Source organism: Hemibagrus wyckioides, linkage group LG29, assembly GCF_019097595.1.
Source record: "Hemibagrus wyckioides isolate EC202008001 linkage group LG29, SWU_Hwy_1.0, whole genome shotgun sequence".
In the NCBI taxonomy this organism is placed as follows: Eukaryota; Metazoa; Chordata; class Actinopteri; order Siluriformes; family Bagridae; genus Hemibagrus; species Hemibagrus wyckioides.
In genome coordinates, this window is record NC_080738.1 from 20212698 (window position 1) to 20235192 (window position 22495).

The 22495-nt window shown below is 43.7% G+C and overlaps 3 protein-coding genes across 6 annotated transcripts in view; 2 read left to right on the forward strand and 1 right to left on the reverse strand.

Moving 5' to 3' along the window:
- LOC131349055 (tripartite motif-containing protein 16-like) overlaps positions 1-15944 on the reverse strand; it is a 22300-nt gene extending 6356 nt beyond the window's left edge. Inside the window, exons 1-3 of one of the 3 annotated variants that reach the window (XM_058384391.1) lie at positions 530-3781; positions 373-437; positions 144-282 (exon numbers count right to left, since the gene is read on the reverse strand). The gene's annotated coding sequence lies outside the window, so the exon portion shown is untranslated. Of the gene's footprint in view, positions 1-143; positions 283-372; positions 438-529; positions 3782-15742 lie in introns of those variants that run through there. The other 2 variants (XM_058384392.1, XM_058384390.1) reach the window with 2 other exon arrangements.
- LOC131349067 (T-cell ecto-ADP-ribosyltransferase 1-like) lies at positions 10118-12758 on the forward strand. The gene is made up of 4 exons (XM_058384415.1): positions 10118-10278; positions 10538-10618; positions 11340-12028; positions 12162-12758. The coding sequence occupies exons 1-4, from the start codon at positions 10276-10278 to the stop codon at positions 12274-12276; spliced, it is 888 nt and encodes a 295-aa protein (XP_058240398.1). The 5' UTR covers positions 10118-10275; the 3' UTR covers positions 12277-12758.
- Positions 15864-19382, forward strand: LOC131349068 (T-cell ecto-ADP-ribosyltransferase 1-like). Of its 2 annotated transcripts, XM_058384416.1 has the most exons (5): positions 15980-15997; positions 16122-16252; positions 16980-17060; positions 18077-18765; positions 18896-19382. In XM_058384416.1, exons 3-5 carry the CDS (start codon positions 16986-16988, stop codon positions 19002-19004), a joined length of 873 nt encoding a protein of 290 aa, XP_058240399.1. In that variant the 5' UTR covers positions 15980-15997; positions 16122-16252; positions 16980-16985; the 3' UTR covers positions 19005-19382. The 2 variants fall into 2 exon arrangements, with proteins under 2 accessions (XP_058240400.1, XP_058240399.1); XM_058384417.1 differs by lacking the exon at positions 16122-16252 and having other exon boundaries at positions 15864-15997.
- The last annotated feature ends 3113 nt before the right edge of the window (positions 19383-22495 follow it).

The following is a 22495-nucleotide window of genomic DNA, read 5'->3' on the forward strand; positions in this document are numbered from 1 at the left end:
AGAGACACCAGCTTATTAAGATAGAAGAATGTGTAAAGGACATTAGACATTGGATGGCCTCTAACTTCCTCCTGCTTAATTCGGACAAGACAGAGGTGCTTGTACTAGGACCACAGGCAGCTAGAAGTGAGCTTTCTGATTACAGAGTAATGGTGGATGGTCTTTTGGTTTCATCTTGTCCAGCAGTAAAAGATCTTGGTGTGATTATTGACTCTGGTCTTTGGTTTGAAGCTCATGTAGATAATATCACTAGAGTAGCCTTCTTCCATCTTAGGAATATTGCTAAGATAAGAAATATGATGTCACTTCATGATGCAGAAAAATTAGTTCATGCTTTTGTTACCTCTAGGTTGGATTATTGTAATGTCTTACTGTCTGGATGTTCCAGTAGGAGCAGGAACAAGCTCCAGTTAGTCCAGAATGCAGCAGCTAGAGTCCTAACCAGAACCAGAAGATAGTCAGATTTTGCATTGATTATAAAATCCTGTTACTAACCTGTAAAGCACTAAATGGTCTCGCGCCACAGTACCTGAGCGATCTTTTAGTCTTTTATGATCCGCCACGCCTACTCCGATCAAAGGGTGCTGGTTACTTGGTAGTACCTCAAGTAGCAAAGGCTACAGCAGGGGGCGGAGCTTTCTCTTTCAAAGCCCCAAAGTTATGGAACAGCCTTCCAATTAGTGTTGGGGATTCAGACACAGTCTCAGTGTTTAAGTCTAGGCTGAAGACACATTTGTTTAGTCGAGCTTTTAATGTATAGTTTTCTTAGGTAAAGGAGCAGATCTGGAAGGTTCATGGTCATAGAGTGTTTGGTGACTGGGATGTGTTGGATGCTGTCATCTTACCACCCTCACATGGTCACTCAGGTTTGCTGACTGTGGAGTGGTTGGATGCTTTATGTCCCGGGAATCCTTCATGTCTGTGACCTTCTGCTTCTCCCTTTTAGTTATGATGTCATAGCTAGTCTTGCCGGAGTCCCTGCCTGCACTTTACACATAATTCTACATTGTCTTTAAGCATCACATGATCAGAAACTTAATATCTTTCTCTTTCTCTCTCTGTCTTTCTCTGTGGAGCTATACACCCCACTCCTGAGCTCCCAGTGTTTGCCAGTTTCCAGTGTGACCACTGCCCTACCCCTGGTCAGAGTCTCGCCCACTGATGGTGCCCACTGATGCTGTGGATGGATCTGTGTGGACCAGGAGACAGCCATGGACAGAGACACTTGGGGACTTTCACACCATCACAGATCTGCCATTTCATCTGTCAGCCCGTGACAGCAAAGAACTAGTGTTTATAATGACCTTAGAAACTACACTGACCTAATAGTTCCTCATGGGTCATTGATTTCTGTTGTAGAAGGGATATTAATCAGCTACAGTTACATTATTTACTGTTTAGTGTCACCAGAAATGAGGATGGGTTCCCTTCTGAGCCTGGTTCCTCTCAAGGTTTCTTCCTTTCCATCCCAGGGAGTTTTTCCTTGCCACAGGCTTGCTCATTAGGGATAAAATAGTCTAATTATAGAACTGAATAATTTATTCTTATTTCTAGTTAATTAGTTATTTTTTATTTTTTATTATTATTTTTCATTTTCCCCTCCCCTTTCTCTGTTTTCTTCTTTTGTAAAGCTGCTTTGAGACAATGTTCATTGTAAAAGGCGCTATACAAAATAAATTGAATTGAATTGAATTGAATTCCACACACACACACACATGAATGACTGAATGACTTCTACGCTTGGTTTGAGGTACAGAACAACACAACAGTGAGGAAGATCATCCTTCCTCCTAACGATCTGGTGCTCTGTCTCACCACGGCTGACGTGAGGAGAACTCTATGCAGAGTTAACCCATGGAAGTCTGCTGGACCAGACAACATTCCTGGCAGAGTGCTCAGGGAGTGTGCAGAGCAGCTAGCAGATGTCTTCACTGACATCTTCAACATCTCGCTGAGCAGCTCCTTCATCCCAACGTGCTTCAAGACAATGACTATCATCCCTGTGCCAAAGAAGTCTATAGTCTCTTCCTGTCTCAATGACTATCGTCCCGTCGCACTCACACCAATGATGAAATGCTTCTAGAGCAGAGATGCCCAAACTAGGGCCTGTGGGCCAAACTTGGCCCGTGGTAACCTTTGATTTGGCCCGCCATACCATCCGAGAAGAGAGGGAGAGGGAGAGGAAGAGGGAGGGGGGATACCTTTGACACAGATCGTCATTTTTAATTTAACATAACATTTTCGTTTGTTTTATTGTTGAGCTACAAAAGAGTAAACTGAAATTAAATGTTTAAATTAAATGTAAATGAATCTGATTTTTTTTATGTACATGTGCAATTAAAGGTGCTGTGCAGCACGCTTTGCTCGGCGTCAATCAATGACAGTGAATTAACACACGCAGTAATGGAGAAATCAAGGTGGTGGCACACAGACGAGAAATTTTAAAAAAGTTTGGCAAGAGGAGTTTTTATTCTCTGAAGTCAAATTAAAGGCAGTATGTTTAGTTTGCAAACAATCTGTTGCTGTTTTAAAAGAGTACAATATCCGTCGTCATTATGAAACTAAACATTCTGCAGCTTTCTCAAAGTACAGCAGCGAGGCGCGAAAACAGAAGGCTAATGAGCTGCTTGCCAAACTTCAATCCGAGCAGAGCGCGCTGATACGCCCTTCATCATTCACGCCATTCAGCTAGCCGGACTAACCGTGTTTCGTGCCGACAGGAATGCAGCTCTGTGCGGTAAGACTCGCGGTGGCGGTGTGTGTGTCAACACGGCATGGTGTAAGGACTCTGTGCTTGTGTCTAACTACTGCTCATCGGTAGTGGAGTTTGTGACTGTTAGATGCAGACCTTTTTATTTACCCCGGGAATTCACCACTACTCTCGTTATCGGAGTGTACATTCCACCCAGCGCTAATGCTAAAGAGGCTCTGTGTGAGCTGTACGGAGCTATTAGCGAGCTGCAAAATGCTCACCCCGACGGACTGTTTATCATCGCCGGAGATTTCAATCATGCAAATCTCAGAACAGTGCTCCCTAAATTCCATCAGTATGTGGACTTTGCTACGAGAGGGGCGAACACGCTGGATGTTGTTTATTCAAACATTCCCGGCGCGTATCGTGCGGATCCCCGCCCCCACCTCGGCTACTCAGACCACATCTCTGTTATGTTGATTCCAGCATACAGACCTCTCGTCAGACGCTCTAAACCGGTTCTGGAACAGGTTAAGACCTGGCCAGCAGGAGCCATCTCTGCTCTTCAGGACTGTTTTGAGTGCACTGACTGGGACATGTTTAGGGAGGCTGCAACCAACAGTGACTCTATTGACTTGGAGGAGTACACGGCATCAGTGACCAGCTACATCGGGAAATGCATCGATGATGTGACTGTCTCCAAGACCATCACAACACGCTCCAACCAGAAGCCGTGGATGACTACGAAAGTGCGTGCTCTCCTGAAATCGAGAGACTCTGCCTTCAGATCGGGGGACAGGGCGGCCTTAAAAACAGCAAGGGCCAAACTGTCCCGAGCCATCAGAGAGGCGAAGCGTGCACACGCCCAGAGAATCCACGGCCACTTCCAGAACAGCAGAGACTCCCGGCGCATGTGGCAGGGCATTCAGGCGATCACCAGCTACAGGACAACTTCACCTGCCTGTGACAGTGACGCCTCCCTTCCAGATGCGCTGAACAACTTCTACGCTCGGTTTGAGGCACAGAACAACACAACAGTGAGGAAGACCATCCCTCCTCCTAATGACCCAGTGCTCTGTCTCACCACGGCTGACGTGAGGAGAACTCTATACAGAGTTAACCTACGGAAGTCCGCTGGACCAGACAACATTCCTGGCAGAGTTCTCAGGGAGTGTGTGGAGCAGCTAGCAAATGTCTTCACTGACATCTTCAACATCTCGCTGAGCAGCTCCATCATCCCTACGTGCCTCAAGACAACGACCATTGTCCCTGTGCCAAAGAAGTCCACGGTTTCCTGCCTCAATGACTACCGTCCCGTTGCACTCACACCAATCGTGATGAAATGCTTCGAGAGGCTCGTCATGAGGCACATCAAGTCACAGCTACCACCCTTGCTGGACCCCTTGCAGTTTGCGTATCGTCCTAACCGTTCCACGGAAGACGCCATCACCACAACCCTGCATCTGGCCCTCACACACCTGGACTGCAAAGACTCCTACGTTCGAATGCTGTTCATAGATTTCAGTTCAGCATTCAACACAATCATCCCTCAGCAGCTGATTAAGAAGCTGAGTCTCCTGGGCCTGAACACCTCTCTCTGCAACTGGATCCTGGATTTCCTGACTGGGAGACCTCAGTCAGTCCGGATCGGGAGCAGTATCTCCAGCACCACCACACTGAGCACTGGAGCACCTCAGGGCTGTGTGCTCAGTCCATTGCTGTTCACTCTGCTGACTCACGACTGTGCAGCAATGCACAGCTCCAACCACATCATCAAGTTCGCTGATGACACGACCGTGGTGGATCTCATCAGCAAGAACGACGAGTCAGCATACAGAGAGGAGGTGCAACATCTAACAGCCTGGTGCAGAGCCAACAACCTCTCCCTGAACGTCGACAAGACCAAAGAGATGGTTGTTGACTTCAGGAGAGCACAGTGTGACCATTCTCCGCTGTCCATCGATGGCTCCTCTGTGGAGATCGTCAAGAGCATCAAATTCCTTGGTGTCCATCTGGCGGAGAACTTCACCTGGTCACTCAACACCAGCTCCATCACCAAGAAAGCCCAGCAGCGCCTCTACTTCCTGAGGAGGCTGAGTAAAGCCCATCTCCCTTCCCCCATCCTGACTGTGTTCTACAGAGGGACCATGGAGAGCGTCCTGAGCAGCTGCATCACTGCCTGGTTTGGGAACTGGACCGTCTCAGATCACAAGACCCTTCAGGGGATAGTGAGGACAGCTGAGAAGATCATCGGAGTCTCTCTCCCCTCTATCACGGACATTTACACCACACACTGCATCCGCAAAGCTAACAGCATTGTGGACGACCCCACACACCCCTCACACACACTCTTACACACCCCACACACCCCTCACACACACTCTTACACACCCCACACACCCCTCACACACACTCTTACACACCCCACACACCCCTCACACACACTCTTCACCCTCCTGCCATCTGGAAAGAGGTACCGGAGCATTCGGGCCTCACAACCAGACTGTGTAACAGTTTCTTTCCTCAAGCCATCAGATTCCTCAACACCCGGGACTGAACTGTTCTACACTCTCACACACACACACACACTCTCACTCAGGACTGAACTGTTCTACACTCTCTCACACACACTCTCACTCAGGACTGAACTGTTCTACACTCTCACACACACACACACACTCTCACTCAGGACTGAACTGTATACTAACTCTCTGTCTCTCACACACAGATACACACACTCTCTCTTGACTGTGTGGACACAAACACACACACACATAATTTATACTGTTCATTACTTACTGCACTACATCCATCTTCATCCATTTTGTCAGAAATTGATCAATTGAGCAACTGAGTTAAAAAAATGATGGAAAACCACTGAACTTTACAACACGTGACGCTACAAGAGTGAAAAAAATCATCCTATGATTAATGTAACTACTTTCTACTCAATGACACTGACAGAAATGTAGTGGAGTAAAAGTAGAGTATTTGTCTTTCAAATGTAGTGAAGTTAAAGTAAAAAGTATCCAGAAAAAATAATACTCAAGTAAAGTACAGATACTCAAAAAGTGTACTTAAGTACAGTACTCAAGTAAATGTACTTCGTTACTGACCACCTCTGCGCTGACTAAAGGAATATTCTGGACATAAACTTATTCAATATGTCATCAGTAGAAAACACATGCTTATGTACGTAGGTGTGTCACGTACTGACGGTTTGTGCATGTGTATGTGTGTGTATGTGTGTGTGTGTGTGTGTGTCATGTTCAGGGAGACCCAACGATTTATAAAACATTTTTTAAATAATAATTTCAAATAATCAATAGACTAAAAACAAATTAAACTTTATTTTTATAAACATTTTTAAATAATAATTTCAAATAATCAATAGACTAAAAACAAATTAAACTTATTTTATAAACATTTTTAAAAAATAATAAATTCAAATAATCAATAGACTAAAAACAAATTAAACTTTATTTTTATAAACATTGGGTTTGTGCACGTGTGTATGTGTGTGTGTGTCATGTACTGACGGTTTGTGCACGTGTGTGTGTATGTGTGTGTGTGTCATGTACTGACGGTTTGTGCACGTGTGTGTGTATGTGTGTGTGTGTCATGTACTGACGGTTTGTGCACGTGTGTATGTGTGTGTGTGTGTGTCATGTACTGACGGTTTGTGCACGTGTGTGTGTATGTGTGTGTGTGTCATGTACTGACGGTTTGTGCACGTGTGTATGTGTGTGTGTGTCATGTACTGACGGTTTGTGCACGTGTGTGTGTGTGTGTGTGTGTGTCATGTACTGACGGTTTGTGCACGTGTGTGTGTATATGTGTGTGTGTCATGTACTGACGGTTTGTGCACGTGTGTGTGTATGTGTGTGTGTGTCATGTACTGACGGTTTGTGCACGTGTGTGTGTATGTGTGTGTGTGTCATGTACTGACGGTTTGTGCACGTGTGTGTGTGTGTGTGGGTGTGTCGTGTACTGACGGTTTGTGCACGTGTGTGTGTGTGTGTGTGTGTGTCATGTACTGACGGTTTGTGCACGTGTGTGTGTGTGTGTGTGTGTATGTGTGTGTGTGTCGTGTACTGACGGTTTGTGCACGTGTGTGTGTGTGTGTGTGTGTCATGTACTGACGGTTTGTGCACGTGTGTGTGTGTGTATGTGTGTGTGTGTGTCATGTACTGACGGTTTGTGCACGTGTGTGTGTGTGTGTGTGTGTGTGTCATGTACTGACGGTTTGTGCACGTGTGTGTGTGTGTGTGTATGTGTTTGTGTGTCATGTACTGACGGTTTGTGCACGTGTGTGTGTATGTGTGTGTGTGTCATGTACTGACGGTTTGTGCACGTGTGTGTGTATGTGTGTGTGTGTCATGTACTGACGGTTTGTGCACGTGTGTGTGTGTATATGTGTGTGTGTCATGTACTGACGGTTTGTGCACGTGTGTGTGTATGTGTGTGTGTGTCATGTACTGACGGTTTGTGCACGTGTGTGTGTGTGTGTGTGTATGTGTTTGTGTGTCATGTACTGACGGTTTGTGCACGTGTGTGTGTGTGTGTATGTGTTTGTGTGTCATGTACTGACGGTTTGTGCACGTGTGTGTGTGTGTGTATGTGTTTGTGTGTCATGTACTGACGGTTTGTGCACGTGTGTGTGTATGTGTGTGTGTGTCATGTACTGACGGTTTGTGCACGTGTGTGTGTGTGTGTATGTGTTTGTGTGTCATGTACTGACGGTTTGTGCACGTGTGTGTGTATGTGTGTGTGTGTCATGTACTGACGGTTTGTGCACGTGTGTGTGTGTGTGTGTGTGTCATGTACTGACGGTTTGTGCACGTGTGTGTGTGTGTGTATGTGTTTGTGTGTCATGTACTGACGGTTTGTGCACGTGTGTGTGTATGTGTGTGTGTGTCATGTACTGACGGTTTGTGCACGTGTGTGTGTATGTGTTTGTGTGTGTCATGTACTGACGGTTTGTGCACGTGTGTGTGTATATGTGTGTGTGTCATGTACTGACGGTTTGTGCACGTGTGTGTGTATGTGTGTGTGTGTCATGTACTGACGGTTTGTGCACGTGTGTGTGTATGTGTGTGTGTGTCATGTACTGACGGTTTGTGCACGTGTGTGTGTATGTGTGTGTGTGTCATGTACTGACGGTTTGTGCACGTGTGTGTGTATATGTGTGTGTGTCGTGTACTGACGGTTTGTGCACGTGTGTGTGTGTATGTGTGTGTGTGTCATGTACTGACGGTTTGTGCACGTGTGTGTGTGTATGTGTGTGTGTGTCATGTACTGACGGTTTGTGCACGTGTGTGTGTGTGTGTGTGTATGTGTTTGTGTGTCATGTACTGACGGTTTGTGCACGTGTGTGTGTGTTTGTGTGTGTGTGTCGTACTGACGGTTTGTGCACGTGTGTGTGTGTGTGTGTGTGTGTCATGTACTGACGGTTTGTGCACGTGTGTGTGTGTTTGTGTGTGTGTGTCATGTACTGACGGTTTGTGCACGTGTGTGTGTATGTGTGTGTGTGTCATGTAATGACGGTTTGTGCACGTGTGTGTGTGTGTATGTGTGTGTGTGTCATGTACTGACCGTTTGTGCACGTGTGTGTGTGTGTATGTGTGTGTGTGTATGTGTGTGTGTGTGTGTGTCATGTACTGACGGTTTGTGCACGTGTGTATGTGTGTGTGTGTCATGTACTGACGGTTTGTGCACGTGTGTGTGTGTGTGTGTGTGTCATGTACTGACGGTTTGTGCACGTGTGTGTGTGTATGTGTGTGTGTGTCATGTACTGACGGTTTGTGCACGTGTGTGTGTGTGTATGTGTGTGTGTGTCATGTACTGACGGTTTGTGCACGTGTGTGTGTGTGTGTGTGTGTGTGTGTCATGTACTGACGGTTTGTGCACGTGTGTGTGTATGTGTGTGTGTGTCATGTACTGACGGTTTGTGCACGTGTGTGTGTGTGTATGTGTGTGTGTGTCATGTACTGACGGTTTGTGCACGTGTGTGTGTGTGTATGTGTGTGTGTGTCATGTACTGACGGTTTGTGCACGTGTGTGTGTGTGTGTGATTAAGAATCTGATGACTAAGGGAATATGTACCCCACCCCATCAAACAACCTCATCGGATGAAAGGGGGGCGGGATATTGTGACGGATACGTTTTTCTGATTGGTTGAAAAGGGGCGGGACAATGTGACATGAACGATTCTGATTGGTTGAAAGGGGCGGGACAATGTGACGTGACGTGGCTGTCAGACCCGTCAAAATCGGTTTTGATGAAATATACACCCTATCCCTCTCTCTCGCTGCTATTACAGAAGTGTAGATGTTCACAAGAACCCTCTTTATTAACACTTCTCTTTTTTAGCACATTGTCTTGTATAACGTACAGAATGTATACTGGTCAGTGCTGTTTTGTGTAATTTGTGTTATGTGTCCTGTACTGTAGTGTTTTCTCTTTATCATCATGCACTTTACTCCTCATGGGTCATTGATTTCTGTTGTAGAAAGGACATTAATCAGTTACAGTTACATTATTTTCTGTTTAGTGTCACCCAAATGAGGATGAGGTTCCCTTCTGAGCCTGGTTCCTCTCAAGGTTTCCTCAGATCATCACAGGGAGTTTTTCCTTGCCACCGTCGCCACACGCTTCTCATTAGGGATAAAATAAAATAGTTTAATAATTTAATTTTATAATTTATTCTTATTCTTTTATTCTCTTTTATTTTCATTTTTTCCTTTTCCCTTCCCCTTTCTCCTTTTCTCTTGTAAAGCTGCTTTGAGACAATGTTCATTGTAAAAGGCGCTATACAAAATAAATAGAATTGAATAGAATAGAATTTACGTGGCTAGGACAGCTTACTTTCAGTCCTTAACTCTGTGGTGTTTTCTGTAGCACCAGGGTCCTAAAGGATCACACACACACACACACACACTCACTTCCTCATAGTGTTTTCCTATAACACTGTGTTTATTACTCTGTAGTCTCACTTCAGCACTTTATTTTTTATTTGTTCTTCAGTCATTTGTCTTTCTCACTGTCTTACTCTCTCACTGTCTTACTCTCTTACTGTCTTACTCTCTTACTGTCTTACTCTTTTACTGTCTTACTCTCTTACTGTCTTACTCTCTTACTGTCTTACTCTCTCACTGTCTTACTCTCTTACTGTCTTACTCTCTTACTGTCTTACTCTTTTACTGTCTTACTCTCTTACTGTCTTACTCTTTTACTGTCTTACTCTCTTGTTGTCATACTTTCTTACTGTCTTACCTTCTTACTGTCTTACATTCTTATTGTCTTACTCTCTTACTCTTACTGTCTTACTCTCCTGCTGTCTTACTCTCTTACTGCAGAACACTGATTGTTCAGGTTTCCTGTTATTTTTTTCTCACTTGGGAGGAAGACACTGCCAGGATTTACACTGCTGCCAGTTTTGATAAAGGGGGAGCTTTCCATCACGTTCCTTCCTGCAGGGTGGGCACACATACATACACACACACACACACACAAACACACACACACACACACACGCACCACACTGAGCACTGCAGTCTTGACTTTAACTGAACAGCCTGAACATGGTGAGTGTCTATAAGATGTTATAGATTTGTCCTTCTGTTTGTCTCACTGTGTCCAGTCCACTCTGTTCTACTCATATTTTCTTTTTATTCATTAATACGAAACTTTGTGTGTGTGTGTGTGTGTGTGTGTGTATGTGTGTGTGTGTGTGTGTTGAGTGTTTCAGCATATCATGTGTATAAGGAAAAGTGTTGCATGTTCACAACATTTTCTCTGATTTCTGGGTGTTCACGCTGTATTTTTTTCACTTCCTGTGTCCAGGCGAGTGGACGCATGGCGCGAGTGGAATGCGAGGGAGTGAGTGTGTTTCTGCTGCTGGTCCTCGCTGCACTTCACCACACTGTGAGCTCTTTATACCTCATTATTACACACAGTCTCCAGTACAGACACTTTACACACTAAGACTTTTATTCTGAAATCTACAGCAGTTTTATACAGACGTGCTCATTAGCACCTGAGCTCACGTTAACCTGGACCAGATCCTGTGCTTTAGAGAAATCTGCATTTAAATATTTCACTAAAATATCACACTTTCCATCTAACAGACTTCAGCAGACAATGATCATGAATTCTGATGAATTTCTATAAATTCTATGTTGAATTTCAGGAAGTGAGTTTGAATTTCCTGATCTGTTGTAATTCAGGATAAATCTTCAGATGTAAAAATGTACAATATTACATATGTACATTTATGATGTAATGGATTGGGTGGGGTTAGGGTTATGATGCAATGGATAAAGCAGAGTTTGGGTTATGATTTAATGGATTAGGCGGGGTTTGGGTTATGATGTAATGGACTGGGCGGGGTTTGAGCTATGATGTAATGGTTTGGGCGGGGTTTGGGTTAAGATGTAATGGATATAGGCGGGGTTTGGGTTATGATGTAATGGATTAGGCGGAGTTTGGGTTATGATGTAATTGATTATGTGGGGTTTGGGTTATGATGTAGTGGATATAGGCGGGGTTTGGGTTATGATGTAATGGACTGGGCGGGGTTTGGGTTATGATGTTATCTACTAGGTTATATAAATATAGGTTATATATTTGCTGTTGTATTGTGCAGGTGAAAGCGGAGGAGAAGATGTTGGACATGGCTCCTGATGCAGTAGACGACGACTTCTCAGACTGTCGAGACAAAATGCTGAAGGTTGTTCAAGACGACTTGCTGCAGAAGGAACTCGCTGCTGAGGAACAGTTTAAGGAAATCTGGAGTAAAAACAGTAAAATATGCAGGAAGATGATTTCTGGTGGAACACCTCTTCACACGGATGCTCTACAGGCTTATGGGAATTCTAAGACAACTTTTAGAAAAAAGTTCAACGATTTAGTTTATAGCAAAGGAAACAACAACATGACCTACAGAGAGAAATTTAACTTCAAGTCTCTGCACTTTCTCCTAACAGACTCTCTGAGACTGCTGAAGCCTGAAAACTGTAGAACTGTGTACTATGGCACTAGTAACATATACACAGCAGTTCCAGGAACCCAGGTCCGATTCGGAAAGTTCATCAAACCCACATTCAAAAAGAGCTCTGCAACTGAATTTTTAGAAGATGAAGGTTCCTTGTTCATTATCAATTCCTGTTCTGTGGTTAATGTTGAGGAGAACACGTGTAAAAGTGAGGAAATTGAGGGTCTTATTTCTCCAGCTGAGGTCTTCACAGTGCAGAAGGTTGAAGGTTCTGAGTACAGAGAAATCACTTTAAATCACTCACGCTTTCTCAGCAATCATCACTGCTCCTTCTTCCACAGGTGAGATGATCACCTCTATAAATTTCAGTCTTCTATAAGATTCAGTACTTTTGTTATTTTTGATGAGATTTCCAGGTTGTTTCTAGATGTTTCTTCTAAAGTCTCTTTCTCTCTGTTTCCTGTCTCTTTGTAGGAACGCCGCAGATGTGGAATCCTCCAGCTCTCTGACTCTTATTCTTCTGGCACTGCTGGCCTGCTTGTGGACTCAGCTGACCGAGACGGCTGGACTCACCTGTTCGTTTCTATGAATTTATTAGTAGTGAGATTAGAAGAGCTTGCCTCTCATGGGTTCTCAGCTTGATTCTCTCTCAATTTTATTTCATCCATGATAAGAAGTACAGGACGCGGTCTCAGATAATGACAAATAAGAATCAGATGATGTAAAGGAATAAATCCTTCTCTTGTATCATTAACAGCACAGTCCTCAGCTGTAGTAGGAGCTGTGTTAGAGCAGGAACATGTATATGGAACAGTTCTACTATAAATCATCAGTTCTAAAGATCTCAGCGCTGCTGTGTCACAGATTTGGAAAACACTGCTAACCTGATGAGTTTATTATGAGTTAACTCTTTGACGTAAGAAGACAGGAAGTATGACCGAGAAGAAGGAAAGAGGGAAGGAACTGGCCAGGAGTTATTTGAGTTGCATTTAAAGAACATTTAAAGAAGTTTTGTTTGAGAACTTTTGTCTATTGAGACATGTCTCTGAAATTCAAATTAAAGAAATTACACTAAAACACATCGTCATTTCTTCCTTCAGAAGCTGTTTACTGCACACATGAGAACTTCCTGTGGAGGTGAAATGTTTTTTCAAGTCACTGAGAAACAAATGGATCTTCTGGATGATCTTCTGAATGATCTTTATGATCTTCTGGTTGATCTTTATGATCTTCTGGATGATTTGGGTTTTCCTGATTTTATTTAATAAGCTCTTGTTGTTCTTCTGGTCTGTCTGATATTCAGTTTTTGATTACTGGGTCTGATTCAGCTCCTGTGTATAAATGGCATCTCTGCAGTGCCTGAGCCATGTCTGTGTTCTGGTTAAATCCACCCAGGCTGAGAGAAAGTGAACGACTGGAATGAAGAGGACGATGACGTTGTGTGTAATGTGTCTTACAGAACACTTACGTCTTTCCAGCTGTGTGAAGGAAGTGAAACAGTCAGCCACTGTTGACTAAACACAACACAGACTGATCACAAGCCTGAATCATCAAAGACCTTTTTTATGAAATTAAAGCAGATGATGTAATAATAGAGGCATTAAGTAAGACAGTGAGGTTTCAGACCGTACTGCAGTTTTGACAAGACGTTCCTCAGGTAAGAGACGTGGTTCTCACAGTGCCGGGCCTCCGGGTACCAGACTGATGTCCAGGGTTCCAGGAATAGACCAGAAATAAATGAATGACTAAAATGTTCTGAATGAAAACTTAAAGAGATTTTAGTGTATAATTTATAAAAACTTAAAGCTTAAGAACTGAAATAAACACAGATCATTGTTTCACAAAACACTGCCTGTGTACGCTCTAGTGCAGGAGGCGGAGCTTTCTGAACTGACTGCAGTAAGATTGACAGGAGTGTAGCCCCACCTCTTCGTGCTGATTGGTGACAACCAGCAGCAGCACAGACTTCAGACTGTCTCTCCTGAGATGAAGTTTTTGCCACATGTTATGCAGTAAAGAGGAATGTGAGAGTGCCTGGGACAGGGGATTGTCTCTGACAGAATATAATTCAGATTTCTGTCATTTATTCCATCTGGACTGTCTAACTAAAATCTGTACTACTTTGGTTCTATTAGGTTCCTGTAATGAACATTCCAGAACATTCCAGAACCTGAACCGTGAAGAGCTCAGCTGTGGAAGTGTGGAGCTTAAGCTAAATCAACTTTAGCTTTAGTCCACAAAGTGCCCCCCCCACATTTCCTCTCTCTCTCTCTCTCCTCATTCCTCCTCCCTCTCTCTCTCTCTCTCTCTCTCCTCATTCCTCCTCTCTCTCTCTCTCTCTCTCTCTCTCTCTCCTCATTCCTCCTCTCTCTCTCTCTCTCTCTCTCTCTCTCTCCCCATTCCCCCTCTTTCTCCCCATTTTCTCTCTCTCTCTCTCTCTCTCTCTCTCTCTCTCTCTCTCTCCACCCCTTCCCCCCCTCTTTCTCCCCATTTCCTCCTCTCTCTCTCTCTCTCTCTCTCCCCATTCCCCCTCTTTCTCCCCATTTTCTCTCTCTCTCTCTCTCTCTCTCTCTCTCTCTCTCTCTCTCTCTCTCTCTCCACCCATTCCCCCTCTCTTTCTCCCCATTTCCTCCCTCTCTCTCTCTCTCTCTCTCTCTCTCTCCCCATTCCCCCTCTTTCTCCACATTTCCTCTCTCTCTCTCTCTCTCTCTCTCACTCTCTCCTCATTCCTCCTCCCTCTCTCTCTCTCTCCACCCATTCCCCCTCTCTTTCTCCACATTTCCTCTCTCTCTCTCTCTCTCTCTCTCTCTCTCTCTCTCACTCTCTCCTCATTCCTCCTCCCTCTCTCTCTCTCTCTCCACCCATTCCCCCTCTCTTTCTCCCCATTTCCTCTCTCTCTCTCTCTCTCTCTCTCCCTCTCTCTCTCTCCCCATCCCCCCTCTCTTTCTTCCCACCCCCCTTCCTCTCTCCATAATGAACAAAGAGTGAATAAAACACTTTAACTGAAACAACATCAAAATCCCTGAGTTTTGGTTTTAATAAGAAGACACTTAAATAAATAACACATTTTCTGCTGTACACTTGAGACATTTAGGCTTGACATCGGAAGATGAATAAAGAGACACACAGTGTGTGAGAGACCTGAGAACAAGACACCTTGTGTTTGAACCTATCTGTTTTTCAAATGATCAAAAATATTGGGTCATGTGACTGACAGGTGTTACTGCTGCCCAGTTTCATCAGACTGAACAATAAATGGCTCTGAACATCTCCTGATTTGAGGCTTCAGGTTCAGCTGTGAAGACTGCATTTGCTGATTGAAAGGAAAAACCATCATGAAGATCAGAGAGCTGTTTTCAGGAGAAAAACAAGCGATGTTGGAGCTGAGAAAAGAGGAAAAATGGATCAGACCCACTGCAGAAACACTGAGCAGAGACGATCCAACAACCTGTGAAGTCCTGAAGAAGAAAGAAACCACTGGAATTCTGATCAACACACACTGAACAGAATGACCAAGAAAATCTACAGCAGCTGATGACAGAAACAAGAAAAACTCAGAAGCAACAGCCAGTGACATCATCAAGAACCTCCACAGTTCAGGGTGAAGGTCTCACCATCCACAGCTGGAAGAAGACTTCAAGAACAGAAATATAGAGACCACACCACAAGATACAAAGCTTTCATCAGCAGGAAGACTCAGAAGATCAGGCTTGCAAGGCTGCTTCTGGAGCATTCTCACTGATCTTCACTGATGATGGAGAAGTCTACAAAAGTCTCAGAAGTCTACAGAAACACTCCATCTGATCATCTACAGAGAAATGCATCCAATCTAATCAGGAGGAACTTCATCATGCAGCAAGACAACCATCCAAACCGACAACCGTCCCCCAGTGAGACTAAACACAGGACTTCATCAGGGGGAAAGTGGAGATTTCAGACTGAACAAGTCAATCAGCAGAACTGAACCAACTGAGGATCATCTCACCTCCTGAAGAGGAGCCTGAAGGGAGAACCCCCTGAAACACACAACTACTGAAAGAAGCTGAGCTACAAACCTGGAACAGCAGAAGAAGAAGATGAAGAAGAAGAAACCAGCGCTTCGGTGTCTCAGACTTACATTTTAATGTACAGTATTTGGCAGGCGTCTTATCCAGAGGGACACAGAAGCAGATCTGATGCAGTTGCTACAAGTGAAAGAAATGCAGCCAAATATTATATAAGCGAATGGATCTGAGCCACACTGTTATACTGCAGAACAAAATGTTCTCTCTCCCTGAGACTCAGAGCAAACTGATGAACTCGCCTCTGAGGTAAGCTTTATTTCTCCTTAATGATATCAACACGGTTTCTTCACATCCTGTAAAGTGACCTCATATAAAAGTTGCTCGATATTTCCTACCAGTTTAGTGTGATTGTGCTAGTCCTCTTGGCCAGGTCTCTCACCCATCTATCACGTGGTGTTACATCAGTGTATCAGACCCTGCTTTTCAAACTCTCAGCACTCGTAGCAGACACAGTTCTCCTCACTTGGTCTGAAAGTAATAGACTTATTTTCACCGTCTTGGGTAAGTTCTGTTTATTTTTGCTTAATGTTGAATATTTTTATTAAAGATTTATTTTAGATCTTGATGCATTAGCTGTATTTCTTTAAAGCAGCAGCATGCAGTGGATTCCATGTGCTCCTGCGTGTCAGTTATACACCACTGACATATCAGAACCTCAGCAGTAACGGTCACTACATGCTTTTAGATTAATAAGAACAATAATTTCTAACATGTTTATGCATTCAGCTGTTAAAAATAATCTGTTTCTGATAGAAACACAGCCATGTTAGAGGTGTTACGCCTGTAGCTTTGGACAAGAAAATGAAAGAAATTTCACATCCTGATATTTTATTGATTTACACCACAGGCATGAGTGACGCAGACTTCCTCCTTCTCTACTAACTCTGTTTCACACACATGCACACTGGAAGACCTCTGCTTGGACTTCACGACTGACCAGGAGCAGAAGCTTATTGTGCACCGTGATAAGATCATAAATGTGGCCAAATATTCATCAGAAATTTGGAAAATATTTCATACATCACAAAGTTGAGGGTTAAACTGCATGTTCAGTTTACTTGCTCCTCCCTCCACAGGTCTGTTGTCTCCCCCTTGTGGCTCGATCTGGATACTTCATCCTAAAACCCGTAGCGTTTACATCTCAGTAGTTCCGTCCTGACTGAAAGTCCTTGCTGTGTGTGATGATGAAACCTGCTCCATGTTCAGAAATCTGTTTGCTTTGTTAAAGGTGAGGATGCGAGCCGGTGTGATGGAAGCTCCGAGGGTGAAGGTGTTCCTCTTCTTCCTCATCGCTCTGCTCTCTCTCAATGTGAGATCTTTATTTTGAATGACAGGATTGTTATTTTCATTCACCTCCTTCATGACACAGTTCTGTTGGCTTGTGATCGGTCAGTAGGTGTTGATTTATTTTCCTTAACAGCAGATCTGACAGTAGTGACCTCTGACCTGACTGGTCATTTATACATGACTCGATAAAACATACACAAAACTTCACAAATTTTTAAAGATCTGTTGTCTGTTTACTGTACACTGAATTTTTATCATCATCAGGAATCAGGGTTTAGTGAATGTATGATGGTGTAGAAAATATCACCAAGAGGCTGCAGCTTCAGCTCACTGAGAAAGAAGGTTTTTGTGTAAGAACTATTTGACATTTTTGATTTATTAAGGAAACAGTCAAGCTGAAGAAGCCTTATTTCTAAAAGTGTAGGTCCTGCAGGTTTGCTCCTGGTTCACTTGGTTCTCTACATGAATATCTTTAGACATGTAATTACTCTGGACCTTCATACACTGGTTCTTCTAATCTGTTATGTTCGGGTTCCCCTGCCCTGTGTGGAGCTCGAACCCGGCCCTCCATGGTGGTGTGTGCGCTGACACACCATGGAGACAGACCCATACACGGGACTGAAAGAAGCACCGCTTTATTGACGTATACAGACATGGGGAAGACTAACCTAATCACATAGACACAACATGGCACTAACTAAAACAAACAAAACCCTGGACATAACTCTAACCAGAACATAGCACATGAAACACAGAACATTCAGCAATGACCGACAAAGACAGGTACACAAGGAATCTATAGGGTTAAACATTAAGGTTAAATGGGAAACAGGTGATAGAGAACAATGGGAAAGGCGTGGCACAAAATACACACAAAGGAGCAGGCTTCCAAGGTTCACCTGCCAGTGCCCTCTTTGGGCCTTGCAGGGAACTGTCCAGCTGTTCCTGACATAATAAGAGCACCTTCTGTATCAGGACCTACAGTCCATCACCCTGTCTGATCCATCAGCTTTAATCGCTTTCTGTTGTATTGTGCAGGTGAAAGCGGAGGAGAAGATGTTGGACATGGCTCCTGATGCAGTAGACGACGACTTCTCAGACTGTCGAGACAAAATGCTGAAGGTTGTTCAAGACGACTTGCTGCAGAAGGAACTCGCTGCTGAGGAACAGTTTAAGGAAATCTGGAGTAAAAACAGTAAAATATGCAGGAAGATGATTTCTGGTGGAACACCTCTTCACACGGATGCTCTACAGGCTTATGGGAATTCTAAGACAACTTTTAGAAAAAAGTTCAACGATTTAGTTTATAGCAAAGGAAACAACAACATGACCTACAGAGAGAAATTTAACTTCAAGTCTCTTCACTTTCTCCTAACAGACTCTCTGAGACTGCTGAAGCCTGAAAACTGTAGAACTGTGTACTATGGCACTAGTAACATATACACAGCAGTTCCAGGAACCCAGGTCCGATTCGGAAAGTTCATCAAACCCACATTCAAAAAGAGCTCTGCAACTGAATTTTTAGAAGATGAAGGTTCCTTGTTCATTATCAATTCCTGTTCTGTGGTTAATGTTGAGGAGAACACGTGTAAAATTGAGGAATTTGAGGGTCTTATTTCTCCAGCTGAGGTCTTCACAGTGCAGAAGGTTGAAGGTTCTGAGTACAGAGAAATCACTTTAAATCACTCACGCTTTCTCAGCAATCATCACTGCTCCTTCTTCCACAGGTGAGATGAAGAGAGAACCAGAAGCTAGAACCAGCTTGAGAGCTCAGGCATTTCACATTAACAGTTCTGGAAAGTAAAATGAAGCATTACTTTCTTTCTTCTAAATATTGTTTTTTTTCTCTTTCTGAAGGTCAGATCTTCTTCCTGATGGTTCCTCAGCTCCTCCACCGAGCTTCAGGATGCTGCTAGCAGTGCTGACCTACATTCTGTCTAATCTTCTGCTCATGTCCCTGCTCTAGATGGCATCTTTGTTTTGAGGTTTCTGATTAATGAGAGTGTGTAATTTTCACTTTTAAGCTTATCCTTTTCTTTAGAGTTTTATATAAACCTGCTAACCATCTGAATGATCTCAGTGGTCATTTGGACCTGTGCTGGGTTTCCACCTGCTCTGAGTCTTGTGTCCAGCGTTATAGTGAAGTTTAACCCCAGTGGTGTGTGAGGGGCAGACTGAGGGCAGGTCCAGTGCTGATCATCTCAGCGAGCTCAGGTCAGGGATACACTGCTGATTAAAGGAGACTCCTGGTAGAGTTATTTCATCAAATTCTTCTATTTTCTCAAGTATTTTGAACATTACATCAAATTCCATTTTGCAGCAAATAAAAAAATATGAGGAAACATTTATTCAGTTTGAATTTTCTGTGTCTGATTTTTTTTCATGTTCAAAGTGTTGAAAATTTGTTGATTTTCATCATACTTCAATAGTGCAGTTCCAGCAGGTCATTTCAGGTTATGTTTCTTCTTCTGCTGCTGCTTCTGCTTCTTCTTCTTCACTGTCCATCACTTTCCACTGGCTTGGGGAAACATGACCTCTGACATGAGTGGTCAGTGTCTGTGTGTCCAACAGAGATGCTTAAATATCACAGAGCAGAATTCTCAGAATAGAAGAGCTGTGTGCCGACGCCTCAAAGGAACCTCAAAGTTCATGTAGATGTGAAGAGAGCATCACACACACACATCTTGACATACTACTAATAATAATAATAGTACCAGTACTAACTATAATAATAGTGTGTGCTTATGACTGGACTGGCCATATACAGCATGTCCAGGTTACACAGGTAGTAGACTCTCCATTTAGATCTCTTATTTTCTGATTTATTTCAACCTGAAATATATTTCCACGTTACCATGACAACCCCGAATCTGCTCAGCACTGACATGAGACAGGTTAAAGAGGATCTGTGGCTAAAACCCTCAGCACATCATGTGTCACAATATGTTCAGACCTGATAAGTTAATGACCAGATGTGAGTCCAGAGTTAACAAGTCTGACAAATTTTATTAAACCTACATCTGTGTTTATTAAACTCTACTTACCTGCTGTGAGGTTTACAGAAAATCAATCAAGCTAATCAAGCTCAGAAAATTAAATCTGTTTAAATTATTAATACACTATATTTCCAAAAGTTTTGGGACACCCCTCCAAGTCATTGAATTCAGGATTGCGAGCCAGGCCAAAACTGGGATGTCTGCCCTTTACAGCTATAACAGCTTCAACTCTTCTGGGAAGGCTTTCCACAAGGATTAGGAGTGTATTTATGGGAATTTTTGAACATTCCTCTATTTGTGAGGTCAGGCACTGATGTTGGACGAGAAGGTCTGGCTCACAGTCTCCTCTCTAATTCATCCCAAAGGTGTTCTATGGGGTTGAGGTCAGGACTCTGTGCAGGCCAGTCAAGTTCCTCCACACCAAACTCACTCATCCATGTCTTTATGGACCTTGCTTTGGTCACTGGTGTGCAGTCATGTTGGAACAGGAAGGGGTCATCCCCAAACTGTTCCCACAAAGAGCATGAAATTGTCCAAAATGTCTTGGTATGAAGCTGAAGCATTAAGAGTTCCTTTCACTGGAACTAAGGGGCGGAGCCCAACCCCTGAAAAACAACACCTGAACTCAATGATCTGGAGGGGTGTCCCAATACTTTTGGCAGTATAGTGTACATGTCTACAAAGTGGTCATTTCTTTCTGTGTGAAGAGTCAGTGATTTTTCCCACACTGTCTCACATATTTCTCCTCTAATCTCTAATGTGTGTGTGTGTGTGTGTGTGTGTGTTTAATGCTGATGAAGTGAAGCTCCTCCAGTAGCAGCTCCTTAGCAGGAGGTCTTCACACAGTCACACTAACACTTCATTAGAATATTTCCCTCATTTCTCTCCGTCTTTGCCCTCACTCTGTGTGTCTGATGGCTGGACGACTTAAATGGCAATGTGGTCCATCAGAAGACGAAAAGATCTGACCCCATATGGTGGAAAAACAACCGAGCCAAATGTTTTGTTTGGCTTCCAGGATGTGAAAGCTGCTTTACTCTTCAGGTCCAAACACTGAATACCATTCCATTTACAGAGAGAGAGAGAGAGAGAGAGAGAGAGAGAGAGAGAGAGAGAGAAGGAGAAAGAGAGGGAGAGGGAGAGAGAGACAGAGGGAGAGAGAGACAGAGAGAGGGAGAGAGGGAGAGAGAGAGAGAGACAGAGGGAGAGAGAGATTGAGGGAGAGAGAGAGACAGACAGAGGGAGAGAGAGAGACAGAGAGAGGGAGAGAGGGAGAGAGAGAGAGAGATTGAGGGAGAGAGAGAGACAGACAGAGGGAGAGAGAGACAGAGAGAGGGAGAGAGACAGAGAGAGAGACAGAGGGAGAGACAGAGAGAGGGAGAGAGAGAGAGAGAGACAGAGAGAGAGACAGACAGAGGGAGAGAGAGACAGAGAGAGGGAGAGAGACAGAGAGAGAGACAGAGGGAGAGACAGAGAGAGAGACAGACAGACAGAGAGAGATTGAGGGAGAGAGAGAGAGCTGCTCTACATTTCTCTGTAACACTCCCCTCTGAGGAACAGTTCTTTTGCAGGCTCCTGGTTATTGACATGAAGGTTAAGGTGAAGCTCATTCTCAGAGTTCATCACTAACAGAACTTACAGCTATCTTCAGGTTAGAGTTTATTACACACTGCTGCAGACCTAAAGCTCTTTTATTAGCTGCATTATTATTATTATTATTATTATTATTATTATTATTATTATTATTATTATTATTGCACTGCTCATTAAATTCTCCACAGTTTGGCTGTAAAAGGCTTCACCAATGACATTACAGTGTAAAGTGCTTTTTATAACACTGTTTATAACAAACAGATTAGCACATGTACAAATACCTACAAATCTCTCTCAGGGTTCTCTCTCTCAGGGTTCTTTCTCTCTCAGGGCTCTCTCTCTTAGGGCTCTCTGTCTAAAAGGTCTCTCTCTCAGGGTTGTCTATAAGGGCTCTCTCTCAGAGTTCTCTCTCTTTTAGGATTCTCGCTCTCTCAGGGTTCCCTCTCAGAATTCTCTCTCAGAGTTCTCTCTCTCAGAGTTCTCTCTCTCTCAGGTTTCTCGCTCTCTCAGGGTTCCCTCTCAGAGCTCTCTCTCTCAGAATTCTCTCTCAGAGTTCTCTCTCTCTCAGGTTTCTCACTCTCTCAGGGTTCTCTCTCAGAGCTCTCTCTCCCAGGATTCTCTTTCAGGGTTCTCTCTCTCACGGATCTCTCTGAAGGTTCTCTCTCAGGGTTCTCTTTCTCTCTCAGAGTTCCCTCTCTCTCAGGGTACACTCTCTCTTAGGGTTCTCTTTTAGGGTTCTCTGTCTCTCAGAGTTCTCTCTCAGAGTTCTCGCTCAAAGTTCTCTCTAGGAGTTTTCTCTCAGAGTTCTCTCACAGGGTTCTTTCATATGGTTCTCTTTAGGGCTCTCTCTCAGGTTTCTCTTTCAGTG